Source organism: Mauremys reevesii, linkage group 6 (genome assembly GCF_016161935.1).
Source record: "Mauremys reevesii isolate NIE-2019 linkage group 6, ASM1616193v1, whole genome shotgun sequence".
Taxonomy (NCBI): Eukaryota; Metazoa; Chordata; order Testudines; family Geoemydidae; genus Mauremys; species Mauremys reevesii.
Window position 1 is genome coordinate 776,844 of NC_052628.1, and position 19,331 is coordinate 796,174.

At 58.7% G+C, this 19,331-nt stretch overlaps 1 protein-coding gene across 2 annotated transcripts in view; it reads right to left on the minus strand.

Annotated features, from left to right (window-relative positions):
- GBA2 (glucosylceramidase beta 2) overlaps window positions 1–19,331 on the minus strand; it is a 51,067-nt gene that overhangs the window by 20,796 nt on the left and 10,940 nt on the right. Inside the window, exons 2-6 of one of the 2 annotated variants that reach the window (XM_039545227.1) lie at window positions 11,409–11,500; window positions 9,745–9,860; window positions 8,091–8,309; window positions 4,384–4,623; window positions 3,703–3,805 (exon numbers count right to left, since the gene is read on the minus strand). In XM_039545227.1, coding sequence (XP_039401161.1) covers window positions 3,703–3,805; window positions 4,384–4,623; window positions 8,091–8,309; window positions 9,745–9,860; window positions 11,409–11,500 — 770 coding nt within the window. Of the gene's footprint in view, window positions 1–3,702; window positions 3,806–4,383; window positions 4,624–8,090; window positions 8,310–9,744; window positions 9,861–11,408; window positions 11,504–19,331 lie in introns of both variants that reach the window. The other variant, XM_039545225.1, reaches the window with a different exon arrangement.

Genomic DNA, 19,331 nt, shown 5'->3' on the forward strand with positions numbered 1-19,331 from the left:
GAAAACTGACATTCCAAAAGGCGAAATACAGTTGTATTGTTGAGTGGTTGGCAGATCTCAATCCTCACTTCTCAGATTTCCTAGAGAAGAGGAAATTGCAGAATGACTTGATGCCCTGAGTGGTTTAAAGATTTTCTCTGCTGCTGCTGAGAAGTTGCAGGTTTGTTGTTGTTGTTGGTATGCTTGTCATCTTTGGGTTTGGTAAGACAACAAAGATAATGGGAGTAAAACTGTTTGTGATGTATCTAAGTGCTAGTCTACACTTACCGCGCGGGTCGACGCGGTGAGTTCGACTTCTCGGAGTTCGAACTATCGCGTCTAATCTAGACGTGATAGTTCGAACTCCCCATGCGCTCCGGTCAACTCTGGAACTCCACCACTGCAAACGGCGGTGGCGGAGTCGACCTTGGAGCTGCGGACTTCGATCCCGCGGCGTCTGGACGGGTAAGTAGTTCAAACTAGGGTACTTCGAGTTCAGCTACGCTATTCACGTAGCTGAACTTGCGTACTCTAGTTCAACCCCCGCCCTTAGTGTAGACCTGCCCTAAATGTTGGTTCCTGAAAGACTAAACAGACTTAATGATCTTATTGTTGATCTTGTATCCTTTATCTTTCCTAAAACATCATTAATTTTGTCATTAAAAAGTCCATCTCCTTCACCTGGGGGATTTTCTATCTTAGGTTTTCTCTCTGGCAAAAGAGCAGAATATCTCAGCCCCGCATATCTGTGAAGAGGAGCTGCAGATGCAACTGATCTTGCCACTGAGTCACAAACATCAAGTGAAGCTCTTAGCCCATGCTCTGCTACACGCTGCCCTCCTGTATTAATAGTCACCTCTCTTTGTCAGTCCTCGGGCAAAGATCTGGCCAAGACTTTCCCCGCCCCGAAAAGGAAATGGTAGCGAGACACGACTGCTTGGTAGCTTGCCAGTTTCATACTGAGCGAGGCTGAATAACTTCCTTCCCAATGCATCCGTTCTTCTTCCATCCTTGTCAGAAGCCATTGAGTGTGACAGGCTCTCTCCTGTTCTGTGCGTTGCTGCTGCCATTACTATCGGCTCAGGAGGCTGAGCGGGAAATCGCTACAAACCCTCATAGGGAAACCGACATCATTGACCAGCTTTCGTTGCAAGTGACTGACATGAGGCTGGATCAGCCCACACAGCCTTTGCTGGTTGCCACAAACCATCCAGACTAGAAAGACTTTGACCACTGAACTTGAACCCAGACTGACGGGTGTGATGAAGTGGGGCTGTTCTTAATGTTTCCTCTGAATACTGTGTGGGTGCCTCAGTTTCCCCTATGCATTTCTTAAGTCTCTAGGTGGTGGGATAAAGGCCAGTGTGCATAAATGGCCGACACTTTGTCTCCTGGCAACTAATGGCCGGGGCCTTCCCCCTTGCAAGGGAATAGCTAAAGGTGATCAAAGAGATCAGGTGACCTCCTGGCCCGAGAAAGAGACAAAGGCCAGAGAGGAGGGGCTGGAGGGGGTTTCAGTGAGGAGCTGGCTGGGGACGGGAAGTGAGGGCAGACGTGGGGGTCTGGCTCACTGCCCCCCAGAATGGACCCAGCCGAGGGGTCTGGGTCTCTGTACCTACAAGCTCTGTGTTAGACCCTGTTCCTGTCATCGAATAAACCTCTGTGTCACTGGCTGGCTGAGAGTCACGTCTGACTGCGCAGTGGGGGTGTAGGACCCTGTGGCTTCCCCAGGACCCCGCCTGGGCGGACTCGCTGTGGGAAGCGCACGGAGGGGCAGAGGATGCTGAATGCTCCAAGGAGAGACCCAGGAGGTGAAGCCATGTGAGCTTCTTGCCCTGCAGACAGGCTGCTCCGAGGGAGAGGAGGTTCCCCAAAGTCCTGACTGGCTTTGTGGGGAGCAGTTCCAGAGCATCGCCCGGGGACTCTGTGACAACGGGAAGTTTAGCCTATCTACAAGGGCTTAAAATTGCAATGCCGCCTCAGATGGAGGGGCAGCTGCAGTGTAGATGTGCACAGCGCCAAAAGGAGTGTAGATACGCATGAATAGTGTCTCTTGTTCTGCTGCAAGCCCTAAATCACGTGAAATGCTTATATACCATCAAAAACACATGAAAGACTGTAGCAAAGAGGCGTGGCCGCTCTCAGAGACTGACAATACGGGACAGCCAGGCACACCTACAGGGACACACATTAGATTTGTAAGAGAAGGGACTTTGTTGGTTTTCATTGTAAATAATCGTGGCACTCTAGAAGACATAGGAATTGTATGACACAAAGACGACGGAACACTGAAAGATATAAAACGGGGAGTAACTTTGAAAGGAGGACATTCTAATTAACAGTGTGGGCTAATCCGGAAATACGGTCCTTGAAATGTACCAAACATACAAAGCCTTGATCAGAAAAGCACTGGAGAAATGTGTTATACATGCCCGCCATCTACTGGATACCAATGGAAGCAGCAGAGCAACAGCTGAAATCAGTTGGCAAGCGCCTGTGAGAAATGAGAACGTGCCCCTCTAACAAACCCTGGAATCAGGGTATATAAAACTGAGATCACCATGTGGGACCCCCAGAGCTCAGCCCCCCGAGACAGCCTCTCCCCTCATCCAGAGTCACAGAACCAAGAGGTGAATGAACCTGCAAAGCAGCTGCAAAATGGACACCCAGAGCAGCCATGTGGAGGGGTTCCAGGGTTAATGGTGTAACACTCTACACCCCAGGGGAGTGCCCGGTAACCCCCATATTCATCATTTGTATATACTTGTGATATTGCATAGAAAGCATCCCTTGTAAGGTATCAAGGGAAAGGTTATGATCTGCTGAAACCCACTGTTCCATCAACACGTGTGTATTATTCATGCTTATGAAGTTATGAGAATTGTGTTGTATGGTGGCCACTAAACATGCTGTGGGTTTGGGAAGCGATAGATACTAGCTCTCCAAAGACAATAACCGGGGAGATAAACAACGTCCGGGTGGGTGAACTGTTGATCACATACTGATGTGTTTCTGGGTGAGCTGTTGATTGACTGAGAATAACCAAGTGCCTGATTGAACACTGGTCATGCTAAAAGTTGACATGAAAAGAACCTAGCACTAAATTAGCACGCTAGTGTTCCCTGGGCTCAACTCAGATTCTAGTCGAAGATTGGCTGGAACATTTAGACAACTGGCAAATCTAGTTTATTTGATGTCACCTTTAAAATCTGACCCACATCTCAACAAAGTCATAAAATGGACCCTTTCATGAAACAGCTAGCAAGGAGGTGCCTTCGGAGGTACAAGGAACCGGCTGGAGAATATTCGAATGCCTTTTTGGAATGTCTGCTCCCCCATCTCAGAACACAAGAACAAGGGGATAGTCAATGAAATTCAAAGTCGGAAAATTCACACCCGATCAAAGGAAATGCATGTCCACACAGTGCACAATTAGTCCGTGGAACTCACTGCCACAGGAAGTTGTTGAGGCCAAGAACTTAGCATGAGACAAAGAGAGAAGATGGAGATTTCTATGGCTGACAAGACTACCCAGAGCGATCATAGCAGGGATATTAAACCTCCGGCTTCAGGGTTTAAACCACTATCAGAGAGCAGGATGAGCTCTTTGTAGGAGGCCGATTATCTCACAGCAGCTACTGCGGGGTCAGTACTGAGCTAGGTGGGCCTCGGGTCAGACCCAGTCTCTGCTCAGAAAGTTACCTGGCCCGTGCATCGCCTCACCTGCCGGGGAGTCCAGCCTGCCGTCCTGAAGGAGGTCTTGCCACACTGCCTGCCCTGTGCCAGCGGGGTTGAATGCTGTGAAGTGGGTCACTCCTGTGCCAGACTAGTGGAGGAAGAGAAGGACGTGGTAAGTCTGGGGGAGCCGTTCGTTTCTAGCAGCAGGGTTAGCACCTCCTGGCTGACTGAGCCCTGGCCCCTGGCAGCGTTCAGGACTGGATCTCCTGCCCTGGTAACCACTGGCCCCAACTCTGTACCCACCATCAATCGCAGCTCCCCCCGCACCCCAGGGACCTGCAGGCCCAGGTCTTACCCATCCCCCAGCCTACAGAGGGGATGTCAGGGAGCAAGAGCCCTTTAGAGCCTACGACTCACCTTCCTGCCCTCCCTGGAACTGGGGCCTCCCAATGGCCACAGCCCCACCCGGTGCAAACGCACCCCATCCACGCTTCACTGGCTCCCCAGCGGCTGCAGCTCCTAAGCTCCGAGGCGGGGGCCTGCAGCAGCTGCCCACAGACATGGCTGTAGTTGGAGAGCCAGGTGCTGGGATCCCTGTCATCGGGGATCAGGCAGGGACAGACTGAGGGGCACAAACCTCCCCAGAACCCAAATCCTGCGGGTGTTGAGCCTCTGCCACCAGGGACAGAGGCGGGTGACACGCAGCCTCCCCAGCCTGCCCTCTACCTGCTCCCTGGCGGAGATGGCGAGGGTGTAGGGGTTCCCGGGGCTGCAGTGGTGCAGCAGGACTCCCGAGACCCGCGCGCCCTCCTTCTCCAGGCTGAAGGGCTCGTTCCAGTGGCCCCCGCTCTTGTCCTCCTTGGTGCCCGTGCCATTCCGCAGGGTGAGCATGATGGAGACGTCCACGGCCTCGTCACTGCCGTTCTCCAGCTCCCAGACGAACACTCCCACGGGCAGGCTGGTGTCCTGGGGAAACAGGCGCCAGGTGCACACAGCTCAGAGCCTGCCAGGCAAACGGCTCGGAGCATCCCCCCCCTGCACCACGAGGAGCCGGCTGGGCTGCGCCGCTGACAGGGGAGCAACGGGGCCGATGCAGCAAGGCCTGGGGACTCCTTTGCTACAGCGAGTGGCGGAGGGCTCAGGGCCCAGAGCACAGGGCTCCAGTGCTGGGGGACAGCTCTGCGCCAAGCAGCACCAGGGACGCATGCCCACGGTGCTGGAAACGAAGGGGTAAAGGCCCCGAGGGCGACTGGTGCACCTGGAGCCATTAAAGCAAAGCGCACGGGGCAGTGCCAGGACAGGTACATCAGCGGGGCAGCCTCACGCCCGCGCACGGGGCTGGGCCGGGAGCTAGGCAGCCTCACGCCCACGCACGGGGCTGGGCCGGGCTGGGCGGGAGCTAGGCAGCCTCACGCCGCGCACGGGGCTGGGCCGGGCTGGGCCAGGGCTGGGCTGGGAGCTAGGCAGCCTCACGCCCGCGCACGGGGCTGACCCGGGGCTGGGCCAGGGCTGGGCCGGGAGCTAGGCAGCCTCACGCCCGCGGCGCGGGCTGGGCCGGGAGCTAGGCAGCCTCACGCCCGCGCACGGGGCTGGGCCGGGAGCTAGGCAGCCTCACGCCCGCGCACGGGGCTGGGCCGGGGGCTAGGCAGCCTCACGCCCGCGCACGGGGCTGGGCCGGGAGCTAGGCAGCCTCACGCCCGCACGCGCACGGGCTGGGCCGGGAGCTAGGCAGCCTCACGCCCACGACGGGGCTGGGCCGGCGAGGACAGGCCGGGAGCTAGGCAGCCTCACGCCCACGCACGGGGCTGGGCCGGGGCTGGGCCGGCGAGGACAGGCCGGGAGCTAGGCAGCCTCACGCCTGCGCACGGGGCTGGGCCGGGGCTGGGCCAGGGCTGGGCTGGGAGCTAGGCAGCCTCACGCCCGCGCCGGGCTGACCGGGGCTGGGCCAGGGCTGGGCCGGGAGCTAGGCAGCCTCACGCCTGCGCACGGGGCTGGGCCGGCGAGGACAGGCCGGGAGCTAGGCAGCCTCACGCCCGCGCACGGGGCTGACCCGGGGCTGGGCCGGGAGCTAGGCAGCCTCACGCCAGCGCACTGGGCTGGGCCGGCGACGGGGCTGGGCCGAGCTAGGCAGCCTCACGCCACGCACGCACGGGCTGGGCCGGCCAGGACAGGCCGGGAGCTAGGCAGCCTCACGCCCACGCACGGGGCTGACCCGGGGCTGGGCCGGGAGCTAGGCAGCCTCACGCCCGCGCACGGGGCTGGGCCAGGACAGGCCGGGAGCTAGGCAGCCTCACGCCCACGCACGGGGCTGACCCGGGGCTGGGCCGGCGAGGACAGGCCGGGAGCTAGGCAGCGCTCAGCTGCATTACACACGGGGCTGCACCGCCGGCTGCCTGCACTTGCGGGGAATTGGGGGAATCATTCTCCTTCTGCGGCAGCTTCCCCGGCCTGGGGAGCAGCTGAACTTGAGCGATTCCAGCTAATCAACAGCATCGCTGCTGAAGTCTCCTGTGGCGAGTGTGAGCCAGGCTGGGGCCCAGCTGAGACTGGCCATGGGGAGGGGAGGGCAGCCAGAAGCTGTTGGGAGCATCCCCTGGGGCAGGACAGCCAAACACCCCCATGGGCTCCACAATGGTGGCATCAGGCCCCCTCTGCGGGGGCAGCGCCAGAGACAACGCCCTGGAGCCCCGGCAGCCCTAGACTCAGGCAGCTGGGCGGCGAGGCTGGGCCATAGCCCAGTGGGAAGGGGGCTGTATCTAGGTCAGGGACAGGCACCGGGAACAGGTAAAGGGGAGCTCAAAGGGTCAGAAACAGCAGAGCAAAAAGGGGACAGGCGGGTGAGAACTGCCGGAGAGAAAAGCTTGGGGTGCGAGACTTCACAGGGGGCCCTGCCCGGCCACACCCCCCGGGGGGCAGGAGGGGCAGTCTGGAGGGAGAAATGAGGAAGGAAGAAAGCCCCGCAGTTGTGAGCCAAGCAGCCCTCAGCCCGGCCCAGCCGCATTCCTGCCCTGCTGGGAAGCCTCAGAACGTCTCCCCTTCTCACCCGTCTGGCCAGTCCCTGGGGCAGGGCCTGAGCCCCTCCCTGGGGCTCTGTAACACCCACCGCCCCGAGGTGCTGCTGTGTGACACGCAGGCGCGTAGAGGCTGCCAGACGGGGCCTGGCTCATCTAGTCCAGTATCCTGGACCAGGCAGCAGATTGTCTGTGTAACGCGAGTGCCTGAGCTAGGAGACCCAGTTCCATCAGCCACAGGCTGCTGCAGACTCAACCCTCCATCTGGTGCAGCATCACGCCGTGTCAGGCTGTGATAATCTGCCTGGAGGAAGCCTCCCCCCCTAAATCCTGGAGCAGGAGCATTTATAGCATTTAATTTTGTAACACTGGACGTTGTTACCAATATGAGTGTCCAATCCCGCCTTGAATCCTGCTGAGCTCTTGGCCCCAGCACCATCCAGTGGCAGTGAGTTTCACAGGATAATTGTACAACATGTTGGAAAGCATTTCCTTTTATCCATTGTGAACGTGTCCTCGTTCCTGTGCTATGAGTCAGGGCGAGCAGATGCTTCTGCTGCACCTTCCCCTCCCCGTCATTCTTCTGTGATTTCATCTCACCCACCCTGATTCAGCTTCACTCAAGGGCAACGGCCCCTGCCGTCCAATCTCTCTCTGCTGGAGACCATTCTCTGTTCTCGCTGCCCAGCGCTGACCCTCCCCCCAATTCTGTTTATAAAGGAACAACGTCCCCTGCACACAGCCGGGTACCTGCAGCAGGGAGCAGGGCAGACCAGCCCATCACCCCCACCCCACTCCAGCTTTGGGAGAACACAGCCCAGCTGGCTGGAGCCTGTCAGTGCAGCTTTCCCCAGGCAGGTTTCCAGCTCTCACCTCTCACCCAGAGTCCCCAGGAACTTCCCAGCCACTCTCTGCCTTATCCTCTATCTGGAACTGATAACCAGGGCCAGAGACCAGGCAGAGCTAGTGCGAGGCGAGGCCATGGGGCAGAGCGAGGCAATGGAGTGATAAGCAGAGGCGGATAAGGAAACACCTGCTGGTGACAGGATGAGAGGGATCTGGGCCATGGCAGGATGGAGACTTCTCCCATGTCATAGTCCAAAGCACAAGTCCTGCTGCCCAGACTGTGTCTGAGACCATCCCCCAGGCACCAGGCCTGGTGCCCAGACTGTGTCTGAGACCATCCCCCAGGCACCAGGCCTGGTGCCCAGACTGTGACGGAGACCATCCCCCAGGCACCAGGCCTGCTGCTTTATCTGCCAGCTGGGAACTCCAGGCTCCATTCCCAATACCTCGTGTCGCTTTGCACAGTCCCTCTGGTCGAGCCAGGGAGAAGCAGGTCCCCCATGATGAGGACAGTGACTACGATGGGTTAGGCCCTGCTGGAGGCAGGGATGAAGGCTGAAGAAGGGGGAGCCTCACCTGGTAGTCGTGTGGGATGATGGGGCTGACCTGCCGGCAGGTGAGCACCACGTCCTGCCCAGGGAGCTGGTAGACCGTCCAGGCCCGAGGGTACAGGGCATGGTAGAAGGCGTAGTGGCCGCAGTAGCCCCAGTTCCAGCCCTGCAGCACGCTGGGTCTCTCCACAGACAGGACCTGCTGGTAAACGGTCCGTCCCTTCCGGCGCAAGCAGACGGTGAACTGGGAGAGGAGGAGAGCACAGAGCACTGGGATGGGAACGCTGGGCAGCCCTCTCCCCCCCCCAGGAGCTGGGCACACTTCAACTCCAGCAGCAGATCCCTCCCCAGCACTGTCCTGCCCACCCCAGACCATCCGTCTCCCTGTGCAGCCACTCACCAGCCCTGGGCTGGCTCAGAGGGGCGGGTGGCCGGGCACTCACAGGGAGGAACGAAGGCCCCGAGTGCACTCACAGGGAGGCTGCCCAAGAGACCTGGGCAGGGACCAGCCAACCAGGCCTCAGGGGGGACCCTGCGCCAAAGGGAGCAAAGTCACGCTGGAGGTGGCAGGGGAGGAGGGAGGAGCTCACTGAAAACGGGAGCGCTGGGAACCTGCATCCAGCCGCTACATGGCTGCTGAGGCTGCACAGAAGGCAAATCAGATGAATCACCTCTGCAGACAGCCTCCCCCCCCGGCCGGCTCCCGGCACGGCTGTGTCCTGCTGGCACTGGGGGGCACGGAGCTGCTGCAGCCCCCTCACTCCTGCTGCTGTGCAGGTGAGACTCTGAAACCTTGGTCCTGTGCCAGGGTCACCGCCTCAGGCCTGCGTGCAGGCGGCTCATTGTGGGTTTTATAGGATGCGTCAGCTCTACTGCAAAGCCGTAACATTGAGCTGCTGACGAGGCGTGCGCCGCAAAGAGCCCTTGGCCCCTTTCCCAGCCATTGGGGCCTTCACCCCAGCATCTCGGCTCAGCCCCACTCGGCTGAGCCCACCCTGCCAGTCCAGCCAACCCTGCAGTCCCAGGGGCCACAGCAGAGGCTCCCAGGCCAGCTCCAGATCCTGTTGTGACTCCTCTGCCAGCCCATGGGGTCAGATTAGGACCGGAGGGAAAGGAACTGGCAGTACCGGGTGGGGCTGCAGCATGTCCCCCAGTGCCCCATCCTGGGCAGGCTCCATGCTCACTAGCCCTGAAGCCCTGGGCAGTCCGGGCCGCTCAGGACCCCGGGCTCCCAGCCCCTCCCATTGCTGTGCTGATCTGTCACTCGCTCGCTGCTGACGTCACCCTGACAGAATAATTGGCAAACATGGTTCCTGAGTGGCTGTGTGAGGAGCGAACGACCCAGGGCTGGGCAGCAGCGATCCTGCCGGCATGGCTGCTGGGAGCCGCTCCATGGCCCATGCTGCCAGAACCACGAGTTTCTCTTGGCCTCCTCTACCCCATTGCACAGTGCTGTTTAGCAGCTGCCACGTTCCACCTCAGAGCTGGCTGCATGGCAGTAGGGGGTGGGGTGGAGCCATGCCCATAGGCCCTTTCCTTACCCCTGGGTGCAGAGGGGGAACTGGGCCTTCAGGTTGCACCACCTAATGTGGATAATGCGCCAAGCCCCGCGGAGGAAGGGGCTTGCCAGAGGACCAGGCGGGAGGATGCCACAGCCTGCGATGCAAACACACACCCACCTGGTCTGCTACGACTGTCTTATAGTGGTACACTCCGGGCTTCAACTGCCATCGACAGAACTCTCCCCGCCAGCCTCGTGTGATGGTACCTCCCCCAAACCCACCCAGCGGGCACCCTGTTAGAGAGACAAAACAGCAGATTCACTCCTCCCTGCAGGAGCCCGGCCCGAGAGAGGGGCTAGCGGGACATGGGGGCACATGCACTGTGCAGGGGAGGCTGAGCTCCACTCAGTCCACCCCCAGGGTAACCCCCCACAGCACCCACCTGCCGGTGAACCCCCGCAGCACCTGCCCCCTGGGGTAACCACCGCAGCACCCACCCAGCCCACAGCACCTGCCCCCAGGGTACCTCCGGCAGCACCTGCCCCCGGGAGAACCCTCACAGAACCCACCCAGCCCACAGCACCTGCCCCCAGGATACCTCCGGCAGCACCTGCCTGCCCTGCAGCACCCACCCGCCGGTGAACCCCCGCAGCACCTGCCCCCTGGGAGAACCCTCACAGAACCCACCCAGCCCACAGCACCTGTCCCCAGGGTACCTCCGGCAGCACCTGCCCCCTGGGAGAACCCTCACAGAACCCACCCAGCCCACAGCACCTGTCCCCAGGGTACCTCCGCAGCACCTGCCCCCTGGGAGAACCCTCACAGAACCCACCCAGCCCACAGCACCTGCCCCCAGGGTACCTCCGGCAGCACCTGCCCCCTGGGAGAACCCTCACAGAACCCACCCAGCCCACAGCACCTGCCCCCAGGGTACCTCCGGCAGCACCTGCCCCCTGGGAGAACCCTCACAGAACCCACCCAGCCCACAGCACCTGCCCCCAGGATACCTCCGGCAGCACCTGCCTGCCCTGCAGCACCCACCCGCCGGTGAACCCCCACGGCACCTGCCCCCTGGGAGAACCCTCACAGAACCCACCCAGCCCACAGCACCTGCCCCCAGGGTACCTCCGGCAGCACCTGCCCCCTGGGAGAACCCTCACAAAACCCACCCAGCCCACAGCACCTGCCCCCAGGGTACCTCCGGCAGCACCTGCCCCCTGGGAGAACCCTCACAGAACCCACCCAGCCCACAGCACCTGCCCCCAGGGTACCTCCGGCAGCACCTGCCCCCTGGGAGAACCCTCACAGAACCCACCCACCCCACAGCACCTGCCCCCAGGGTACCTCCGGCAGCACCTGCCTGCCCTGCAGCACCCACCCGCCGGTGAACCCCCACAGCACCTGCCCCCTGGGATAACCCTCACAGAACCCACCTGACCCGCGGCATCCGCCCTGCAGCACCTGCCCCCCTGGGGTAACCACCGCAGCACCTGCCCCAGCACCCACCCCCGGGGATAACCCCTGCAGCACCCGCCCCCTCTGGCAGCCCCCGCAGCCCCCACCCACACTCAGGGTTACCCACAGAACTCACCTGCCCTGCCCTGCGCCCCCCACCTGGGGTAGCCCCACAGCAGCAGACTTGGTGTGTCTCCTGTTCTGTCCATACCAGCATCCCCCCATCCACAACTACCTGCCCTAAGCCCTCAGCCCTGGGGGAACCGTAACGTCTTCCCACCTGCCTCCCCGAACCTCAAGCCCCAGGAGACTCCAGCCAGCTTCGGTGCACCAGAGCGACCCTGCTCCCCCCACACGGGGCCCTCCTGGGTGGGTTGGCAGCTCACCGTAGATCTGGCGCAGGGGGAGCGGGTTGAACAGGTCGATGACGGGACACTTCTTCTCCACATGTGTCTTCCTGTACCACCACCGCAAATACCTGCTGAGGGGAAGGGAGACCTGAGAAGTGCCCCAGCGGGTCACGGCCCCAGCCCGCCCAAGGGGAAGGGAACGCAAGGGGCCCACCTGCCCTCGCCACCATGCAATGTGGGGAACGAGTCGGCTGGGGTCCCAAGTGGCCTGACAGGTCAGACAGCAGCACAGCCCGTGGCAGGGTCACACCGTGCACTCGAAAGGCGCTGTCTGGCCAAGTGAGACACACCCCACGCCCCCAGGGCAGGGCAAACCAAGCACCACCCTCCTCCCGTTCCCCACAGGAACAGAGCCAAGCCCGGAGCGCGCGGCGCTAGGAAGGAGGCAGGAGGCCTTGGTGGTGTGGGGCGAGTGCCGAGCCTCGGAGAGAGGGGAAACAAGCCCAGAGCCCGCAGGAGGGAGGAGGAGTCGCCAGTGAGAACACACAGAAGAAGTGATCAGGGCAAGAGGAGAACCGTGAGGGGACCAGGGCACAGAGGCCAAGGGAGGACGTAGAGAGCAGCCGACAGGTCAAGAAGCATGATGGAGCCTCGGGATGAAAGGGAGATGAGGCAGCAGCTGGAGAGGCTGTTTCCAGCCTGGCGCCTTCATTGTCGTTATTACCTCAGAGATTCCAAAGCCAGAAGGGGCGACTGAGATTGTCCAGTCTGACCCCCACATGGCACAGAGCCTGGGACCGGTCCAACCCCCTGCACGGCACAGGCCCTGGGACCGATCCGACCCCCCGCACGGCACAGAGCCTGGGACCGGTCCAACCCCCTGCACGGCACAGGGCCTGGGACCGGTCCTAGCCCCAAACGGCACAGAGCCAGGGACCGGTCCTAGCCCCAAACGGCACAGAGCCTGGGACTGGGCCTAGCCCCCCTGCACGGCACAGGGCCTGGGACCGATCCGACCCCCCGCACGGCACAGGGCCTGGGACCGATCCGACCCCCCGCACGGCACAGGGCCTGGGACCGGTCCGACCCCCTGCACGGCACAGGCCCTGGGACCGGTCCGACCCCCTGCACGGCACAGGGCCTGGGACCGATCCGACCCCCCGCACGGCACAGGGCCTGGGACCGGTCCGACCCCCTGCATGGCACAGGGCCTGGGAACGGTCCGACCCCCTGCACGGCACAGGCCCAGGGACCGGTCCTACCCCCTGCATGGCACCGGGCCTGGGACCGGTCCAACCCCCTGCACGGCACAGGCCCTGGGACCGGTCCTAGCCCCCAACGGCACAGCGCCAGGGACCGGTCCGACACCCCCACCCCCGCACGGCACAGGGCCTGGGACCGGTCCGACCCCCTGCACGGCACAGGGCCTAGGACCGGTCCGACCCCGCGACGGCACAGGGCCCTGGGACCGGTCCGAGCCCTCGCGGCACAGGCCCTGGGACCGGTCCGAGCCCCGCACGGCACAGGCCCTGGGACCGCCCGAGCCCCGCGACGGCACAGGCCCTGGGACCGGCCCGAGCCCCGCGACGGCACAGGGCCTGGGACCGGTCCGAGCCCCCGCACGGCACAGGGCCTGGGACCGGTCCGAGCCCCCGCACGGCACAGGGCCTGGGACCGGTCCGAGCCCCCGCACGCCACAGGGCCCGGGACGTCGAGCCCCGCGACGGCACAGGGCCTGGGACCGGTCCGAGCCCCGCACGGCACAGGGCCTGGGACCGGTCCGAGCCCCGACGGCACAGGGCCTGGGACCGGTCCGAGCCCCCGCACGGCACAGGCCCTGGGACCGGTCCGAGCCCCCGCACGGCACAGGCCCTGGGACCGGTCCGAGCCCCGGCACGGCACAGGGCGTGGGACCGGTCCGAGCCCCGACGGCACAGGGCCTGGGACCGGTCCGAGCCCCCGCGACGGCACAGGGCCTGGGACCGGTCCGAGCCCCCGCACGGCACAGGCCCTGGGACCGGTCCAACCCCCTGCACGACACAGGCCCTGGGACCGGTCCAACCCCCTGCACGACACAGGCCCTGGGACCGGTCCGACCCCCGCACGGCACAGGGCCTGGGACCGGTCCGAGCCCCCCGCACGGCACAGGCCTTGGGACCGGTCCGAGCCCCCCGCACGGCACAGGCCTTGGGACCGGTCCGAGCCCCCCGCACGGCACAGGCCCTGGGACCAATCCAACCCCCTGCACGGCACAGGGCCTGGGACCGATCCAACCCCCTGCACGGCACAGGCCCTGGGACCGGACCGAGCCCCCCGCACGGCACAGGCCCTGGGACCGGTCCAAGCCCCCCGCACGGCACAGGCCAAAGAACTTCCCCAAAATAATTCCCAGAGCAGATCTTTTAGAAAAACATTCCAACTTGGTTTAAAAGTTGTCAGTGATGGAGACTCCACAACAACCCTTGGTGAGCTGTTCTAATGGTTAATTACCCTCACTGTCAAAAAAGTGCCCCTTATTTCCTGTCTGAAGTTGTCTAGCTTCAGCTTTCAGCCACTGCATCATGTTGTATCTGTCTCTACTAGACGGGTGAGCACTCCATTCTTAGCATTTGTTCCCCATATACGCAGTGTAGTTTTCTTTGGACCAACTTCTGTTGGTGAGAATACAAGATATCACCTCCCCGGCCTTGTCTTTCTGACTAACAGACATATCGGAGCATAAGCCGTCGTGCATCTGACGAAGTGGGTACTCACCCACGAAAGCTCATGCTCCAATGCATCCCTTCGTCTATAAGATGCCAGAGGACTCTATGTCGCTTTTTACAGATCCAGACTAACACAGCTACCCCTCTGATACTCGACACCTTGTCTTTCTGTTCCCCATCTAGATACATACAGACTGGAGTCAAGTCACCACTTAACCTTCTCTTTGTAAAGCTAAATAGATTGAGCTCTTTGAGTCTGTCACTACAAGGCCGGGTTTCTAATCCTCTAATCATTCTTGGTGCTCTTCTCTGAACCTTCTGCAATTTATCAACATCCTTTTTGAACCATGGGCACCAGATCTGGACACAGGAGTCTGCCGGCGGCTGCACCAGTGCCATATTTAGCACAGAATCATAGAACTGGAAGGGACCTCAAGAGGTCATCTAGTCCAGTCCCCTGCACTCAAGGCAGGACTAAGCCCCTGCCCTCTCTGCTGCCGGACTCCCTGGATGTCACCAGAGAACCAGGGAATGCAGGGAGAGAGGTTAAAGGGAGGTGCCAGGGGGTCTTTATGGCCCCGCGCCCTCTCTCTCTCTCTTCCGCCAGCTTTAACCCTGGGTATAACCTGGGCCGCCTGGGAAAGCTGGGAGAAGGGGGACATCTCTTCTGCCATCCTTCCTAGACCATCCCTGACAGGTGTTTGTCCATCCTGCTCTTCAAAATCCCCAATGATGGAGGTTCCACAACCTCCCTAGGCAATTTATTCCAGTGCTTAACAGAGTAGAGCAGAAGAATTACTTCTCATGTCTTGCTTATAACAATCCTGCTAATACATCCCAGAATGATGTTTGCTTTTTTTGCAGTAGCGTTATACTGCTGACTCATATTTAGCTTGTGATCCCCTCTGACCCCCAGAACCCTTTCCGCAGGACTCCTTCCTAGGCCGTCATTGCCCAGTTTGTACGTGTGCAACTGATTGTTCCTTCCTAAGTGGAGCACTTTGCTTTTGTCCTTCTTGAATTTCATCCTATTTACTTCTGACCATTTCTCCAGTTTGTCCAGATCTTTTTGAATTTTAATTCTGTTCTCCAAAGCACTTGCCACCCCTCCCAGCTTGGTATGGTCCACAAACTTTGTAAGTGTGCTCTCTGTGCCATTATCTAAATCATTGATGAAGATATTGAACAGAACAGGACCCAGAGCTGATCCCTGCAGGACCCCACTCATTATGTCCTTCCAGCATGACTGTGAACCACTGATAACTACTGTCTGGGAACGGTTTTCCAATCAGTTTTGCACCCACCTTATAGTAAGAACATAAGAACATAAGAAAGGCCGTATCGGGTCAGACCAAAGGTCCATCTAGCCCAGTATCCTGTCTACCGACAGTGGCCAATGCCAGGTGCCCCTGAGGGAGTGAATCTAACAGGCAATGATCAAGTGATCTCTCTCCTGCCATCCATCTCCATCCTCTGACGAACAGAGGCTAGGGACTCCATTCTTACCCATCCTGGCTAATAGCCATTTATGGACTTAGCCACCATGAATTTATCCAGTCCCCTTTTAAACATTGTTATAGTCCTAGCCTTCACAACCTCCTCAGGTAAGGAGTTCCACAAGTTGACTGTGCGCTGCGTGAAGAAGAACTTCCTTTTAGCTCCATCTAGGTTGCATTTCCTTAGTTTGTTTATGAGAAGGTCATGCGAGACAGTATCCAAAATTTATTAAAGTCAAGATATACCACATCTACCGCTTCCCCCCATCCACAAGGCTTGTTACTCTGTCAGGTTGGTTTGACAGGCATGATAAGACCCAACAGCATACTTGGCATTGTACATCCCGATTATTACTGGTCCCTGCCCAGGGAGCTGACAGACCAGTGCCGAGCCAGACACTGCAGATCAAGCACAGATTGCTGGCACTGGGAAGGTTATGCACACACATGCTGATGTGAACCTTGCCCTCCTGTTATCATCTTCACCAGTGGTGTTTTTTTCTAGAGGGAGAGTCCAGGCACTGGGGCAGCACAGTTCATAGAATATCAGGGTTGGAAGGGACCTCAGGAGGGATCTAGTCCAACCCCCTGCTCAAAGCAGGACCAATCCCCACTAAACCATCCCAGCCAGGGCTTTTTGGATCATTGTGGACATTGCTCCATCATCAAGACTCAGGTTAACAATTTTACCCTTAAAAACCTCTAAGGAAGGAGATTCCACCACCTCCCTACGGAACCCATTCCAGCGCTTCACCACCCTACTAGGGAAATAGTGTTTCCTAATATCCAGCCTAGAGCTCCCTCACTGCAACTTGAGACCATTACTCCTTGTTCTGTCATCAGGTACCACTGAGAACAGTCTAGATCCAAACTCTTTGGAACCCCCTTTCAGGTAGTTGAAAGCAGCTATCAAATCCCCCCTCATTCTTCTCTTCTGCAGGCTAAACAATCCCAGTTCCCTCAGCCTCTCCTCATAAGTCATGTGCTCCAGCCCCCTAATCATTTTTGTTGCCCTCCGCTGGACTCCCTCCAATTTTCCACATCTCTTCTGCAGTGGTGGGACCAAAACTGGACACAATACTCCAGATGAGGCCTCACCAGTGCCGAAGAGAGGGGAATGATCACTTCCCTTGATCTGCTGGCAATGCCCCTACTTATACAGCCCAATATGCCACTAGCCTTCTTGGCAACAAGGGCACACTGCTGACTCATATCCAGCTTCTCATCCACTGTAACCCCTAGGCCCTTTTCTGCAGAACTGCTGCTTAGCCAGTCAGTCCCTAGTCTGTAGCAGTGCATGGGATTCTTCTGTCCTAAGTGCAGGACTCCACACTTGTCCTTGTTGAACCTCATCAGGTTTCTTTTGGCCCAATCCTCCAATTTGTCTAGGTCCCTCTGTATCCTATCCCAACCCTCTAGCGTATCAACCACTCCTCCCAGTTTAGTGTCATCTGCGAACTTGCTGAGGGTGCCATCAATCCCATTATCCAGATCATTGATAAAGATGTTGAACAAATTGGCCCCAGGACCAACACCTGGGGCACTTGATACTGGCTGCCAACTAGACATCAAGCCATTGATCACTACCCATTGAGCCCAACAATCTAGCCAGCTTTCTATCCACCTTATAGTCCAATCATCCAATCCATACTTCTTTAACTTGCTGGCAAGAATACCGTGGGAGACCGTATCAAAAGCTTTGCTAAAGTCAAGACATATCACGTCCACCGCTTTCCCCAATCCACAGAGCCAGTAAGGCAATCAGGTTGGTCAGGCATGACCAGCGCAGCATGGTTTGAACTGATGCAGCCCATCCCAGTTTCAAACCATGCCTCATAGGACTTGTAAAGTGCCCTTTAGGTGCTGCATAACTAAAGCAAACGTGGCTCTGTACAGCACTGGGCTGTGACAATCAGATAACTTCTCCTTACCCGAAGGCTCTGCAGTGTACAGGCAGATGTGAACAGAACGAGTCCAAGATGGAACACAGCCAGAGCGGGGCCTGGCCATGACAAGTGGAATGCTCCTGGGAATGGCATCTGACAGCATTTCCTATCTGAGACAGAACCAAACTGCTGTGTAAAGGGAATTACTGAAAATACAAGCCCGGTTTCCTCAAAGGCAGACAATGAGCCGGCTTCAGGTTGGGCCCTCCAGCCTGGGAAGGGTGGCGGTTAGACCTGAACAAGCCTGGGCAGGGAAATCGTAATTTAGGGTGAGACACCAAATGCTGAGTGTGTGCGGAGAGAGACTGAATCCTGGGTCTGCTCGCCCCAGCCTGAAGAGAGGCTACAGGAAACCCAAAGCAGCAAATACAATATTGACTAAACCAGGAACACATGCCCTGGGCATCAGGGGTGGGGACACATTCACCTCCTGCTCAGTGGGCACCCTGTGCAGGTGGCCCTGTGGCTGTATGGCACGACTTGAACAAGGTTGTACATGGCCACGGAGTCACCTGCCCTGACTCCAGAGAGACACTGGTCCTGGGTCTGTAACACATGACAACCGACCACAAGGCTCCAGGGCACTGGCCTTGGAAGCAGGGCAGAGGGATGCAGAACTGACCTTAGAGGCTTTCCCGGGGGGGGGGGTGAGGGGGACACTTTCTGAGCACTGGACAGATATTAACTAATGAACCCTCCCCGTGCCGGAGACGGGCCAGGGCATCTTTCCATTGGTTGAACAGGGCTAGTCATGATAGAAAGGGGAAGGGTCTTGCACAAGGTGTCACAGCACGTAGTGCCAGAGCCAGGATTGCCCCTCAGCCCCCGGCTCTGAGCACTGGGCTCGCCCCTGCTTTGCACACTCAGACCCCACGCTGGTGAGCACGGTTACACCCTCGACAGAACAGAACAGAACAGAGGATCTCAGCCTAGCGAACGGGTACAAGGCAGCCACAGGACTCAGAAACGGCTACACTGGAGCAGACAAACAGTCCCCAGCTCAGCAGGAGTCCCCAGGAGAGGCCCACACCAGCTGCTTCTAGGGAAGACGTCTGAATCCTGTGCGGGCCGGTGTGGGGTAACTTCGTTCCTATCTATCCCCTCCCTTATTTATACCCTTAATGCTAACTATTACAGCTCTGCATATTCTTGGTAGTCACGACCGCCCTGCCCTTCCTGGCCTGCTAACTGCGGAGTGGGGTCCCTGTGTGGAACAGGTTATGATCCACAGAGAAAAATGCAAAGAAGGTCCTCGCTGAACTCAGCCTGTGAGATCTTCTGAGCCAAATCTAACATGTTCAGGACAAGTATCAGGGGGCAGCCGTGTTAGTCTGTAGCCACAAAAACAACAAGGAGTCTGGTGGCACCTTAAAGACTAACAGATTTATTTGGGCATAAGCTTTTGTGGGTTAAAAAAAAAACCTCACTTCTTCAGATGCATGGAGTGAAAGTTACAGCTGCAGGCATTATATAATGACACATGAAGAGAAGGGAGTAACCTCACAAGTGCAAAAACAGTGTTGACAGGGCCAATTCAATCAGGTGGATGTGGTCCACTCCCAATAATAGATGAGGAGGTGTCAATCCCAGGAGAGGCGAAGCTGCTTCAGTAATGAGCCAGCCACTCCCAGTCCCTATTCAAGCCCAAATTAATGGTGTTAAATTTGCAAATGAATTTTAGTTCAACACCATTAATTTGGTTAATTCACTTTCACCATTGAAAAGCAGGGTGGATGAGATTTAAATCAAATTGATTTAAATCAGTAGTCAGGAAGACTCAATTTAATCATGGGTTCCTACATAAAAGTGCAT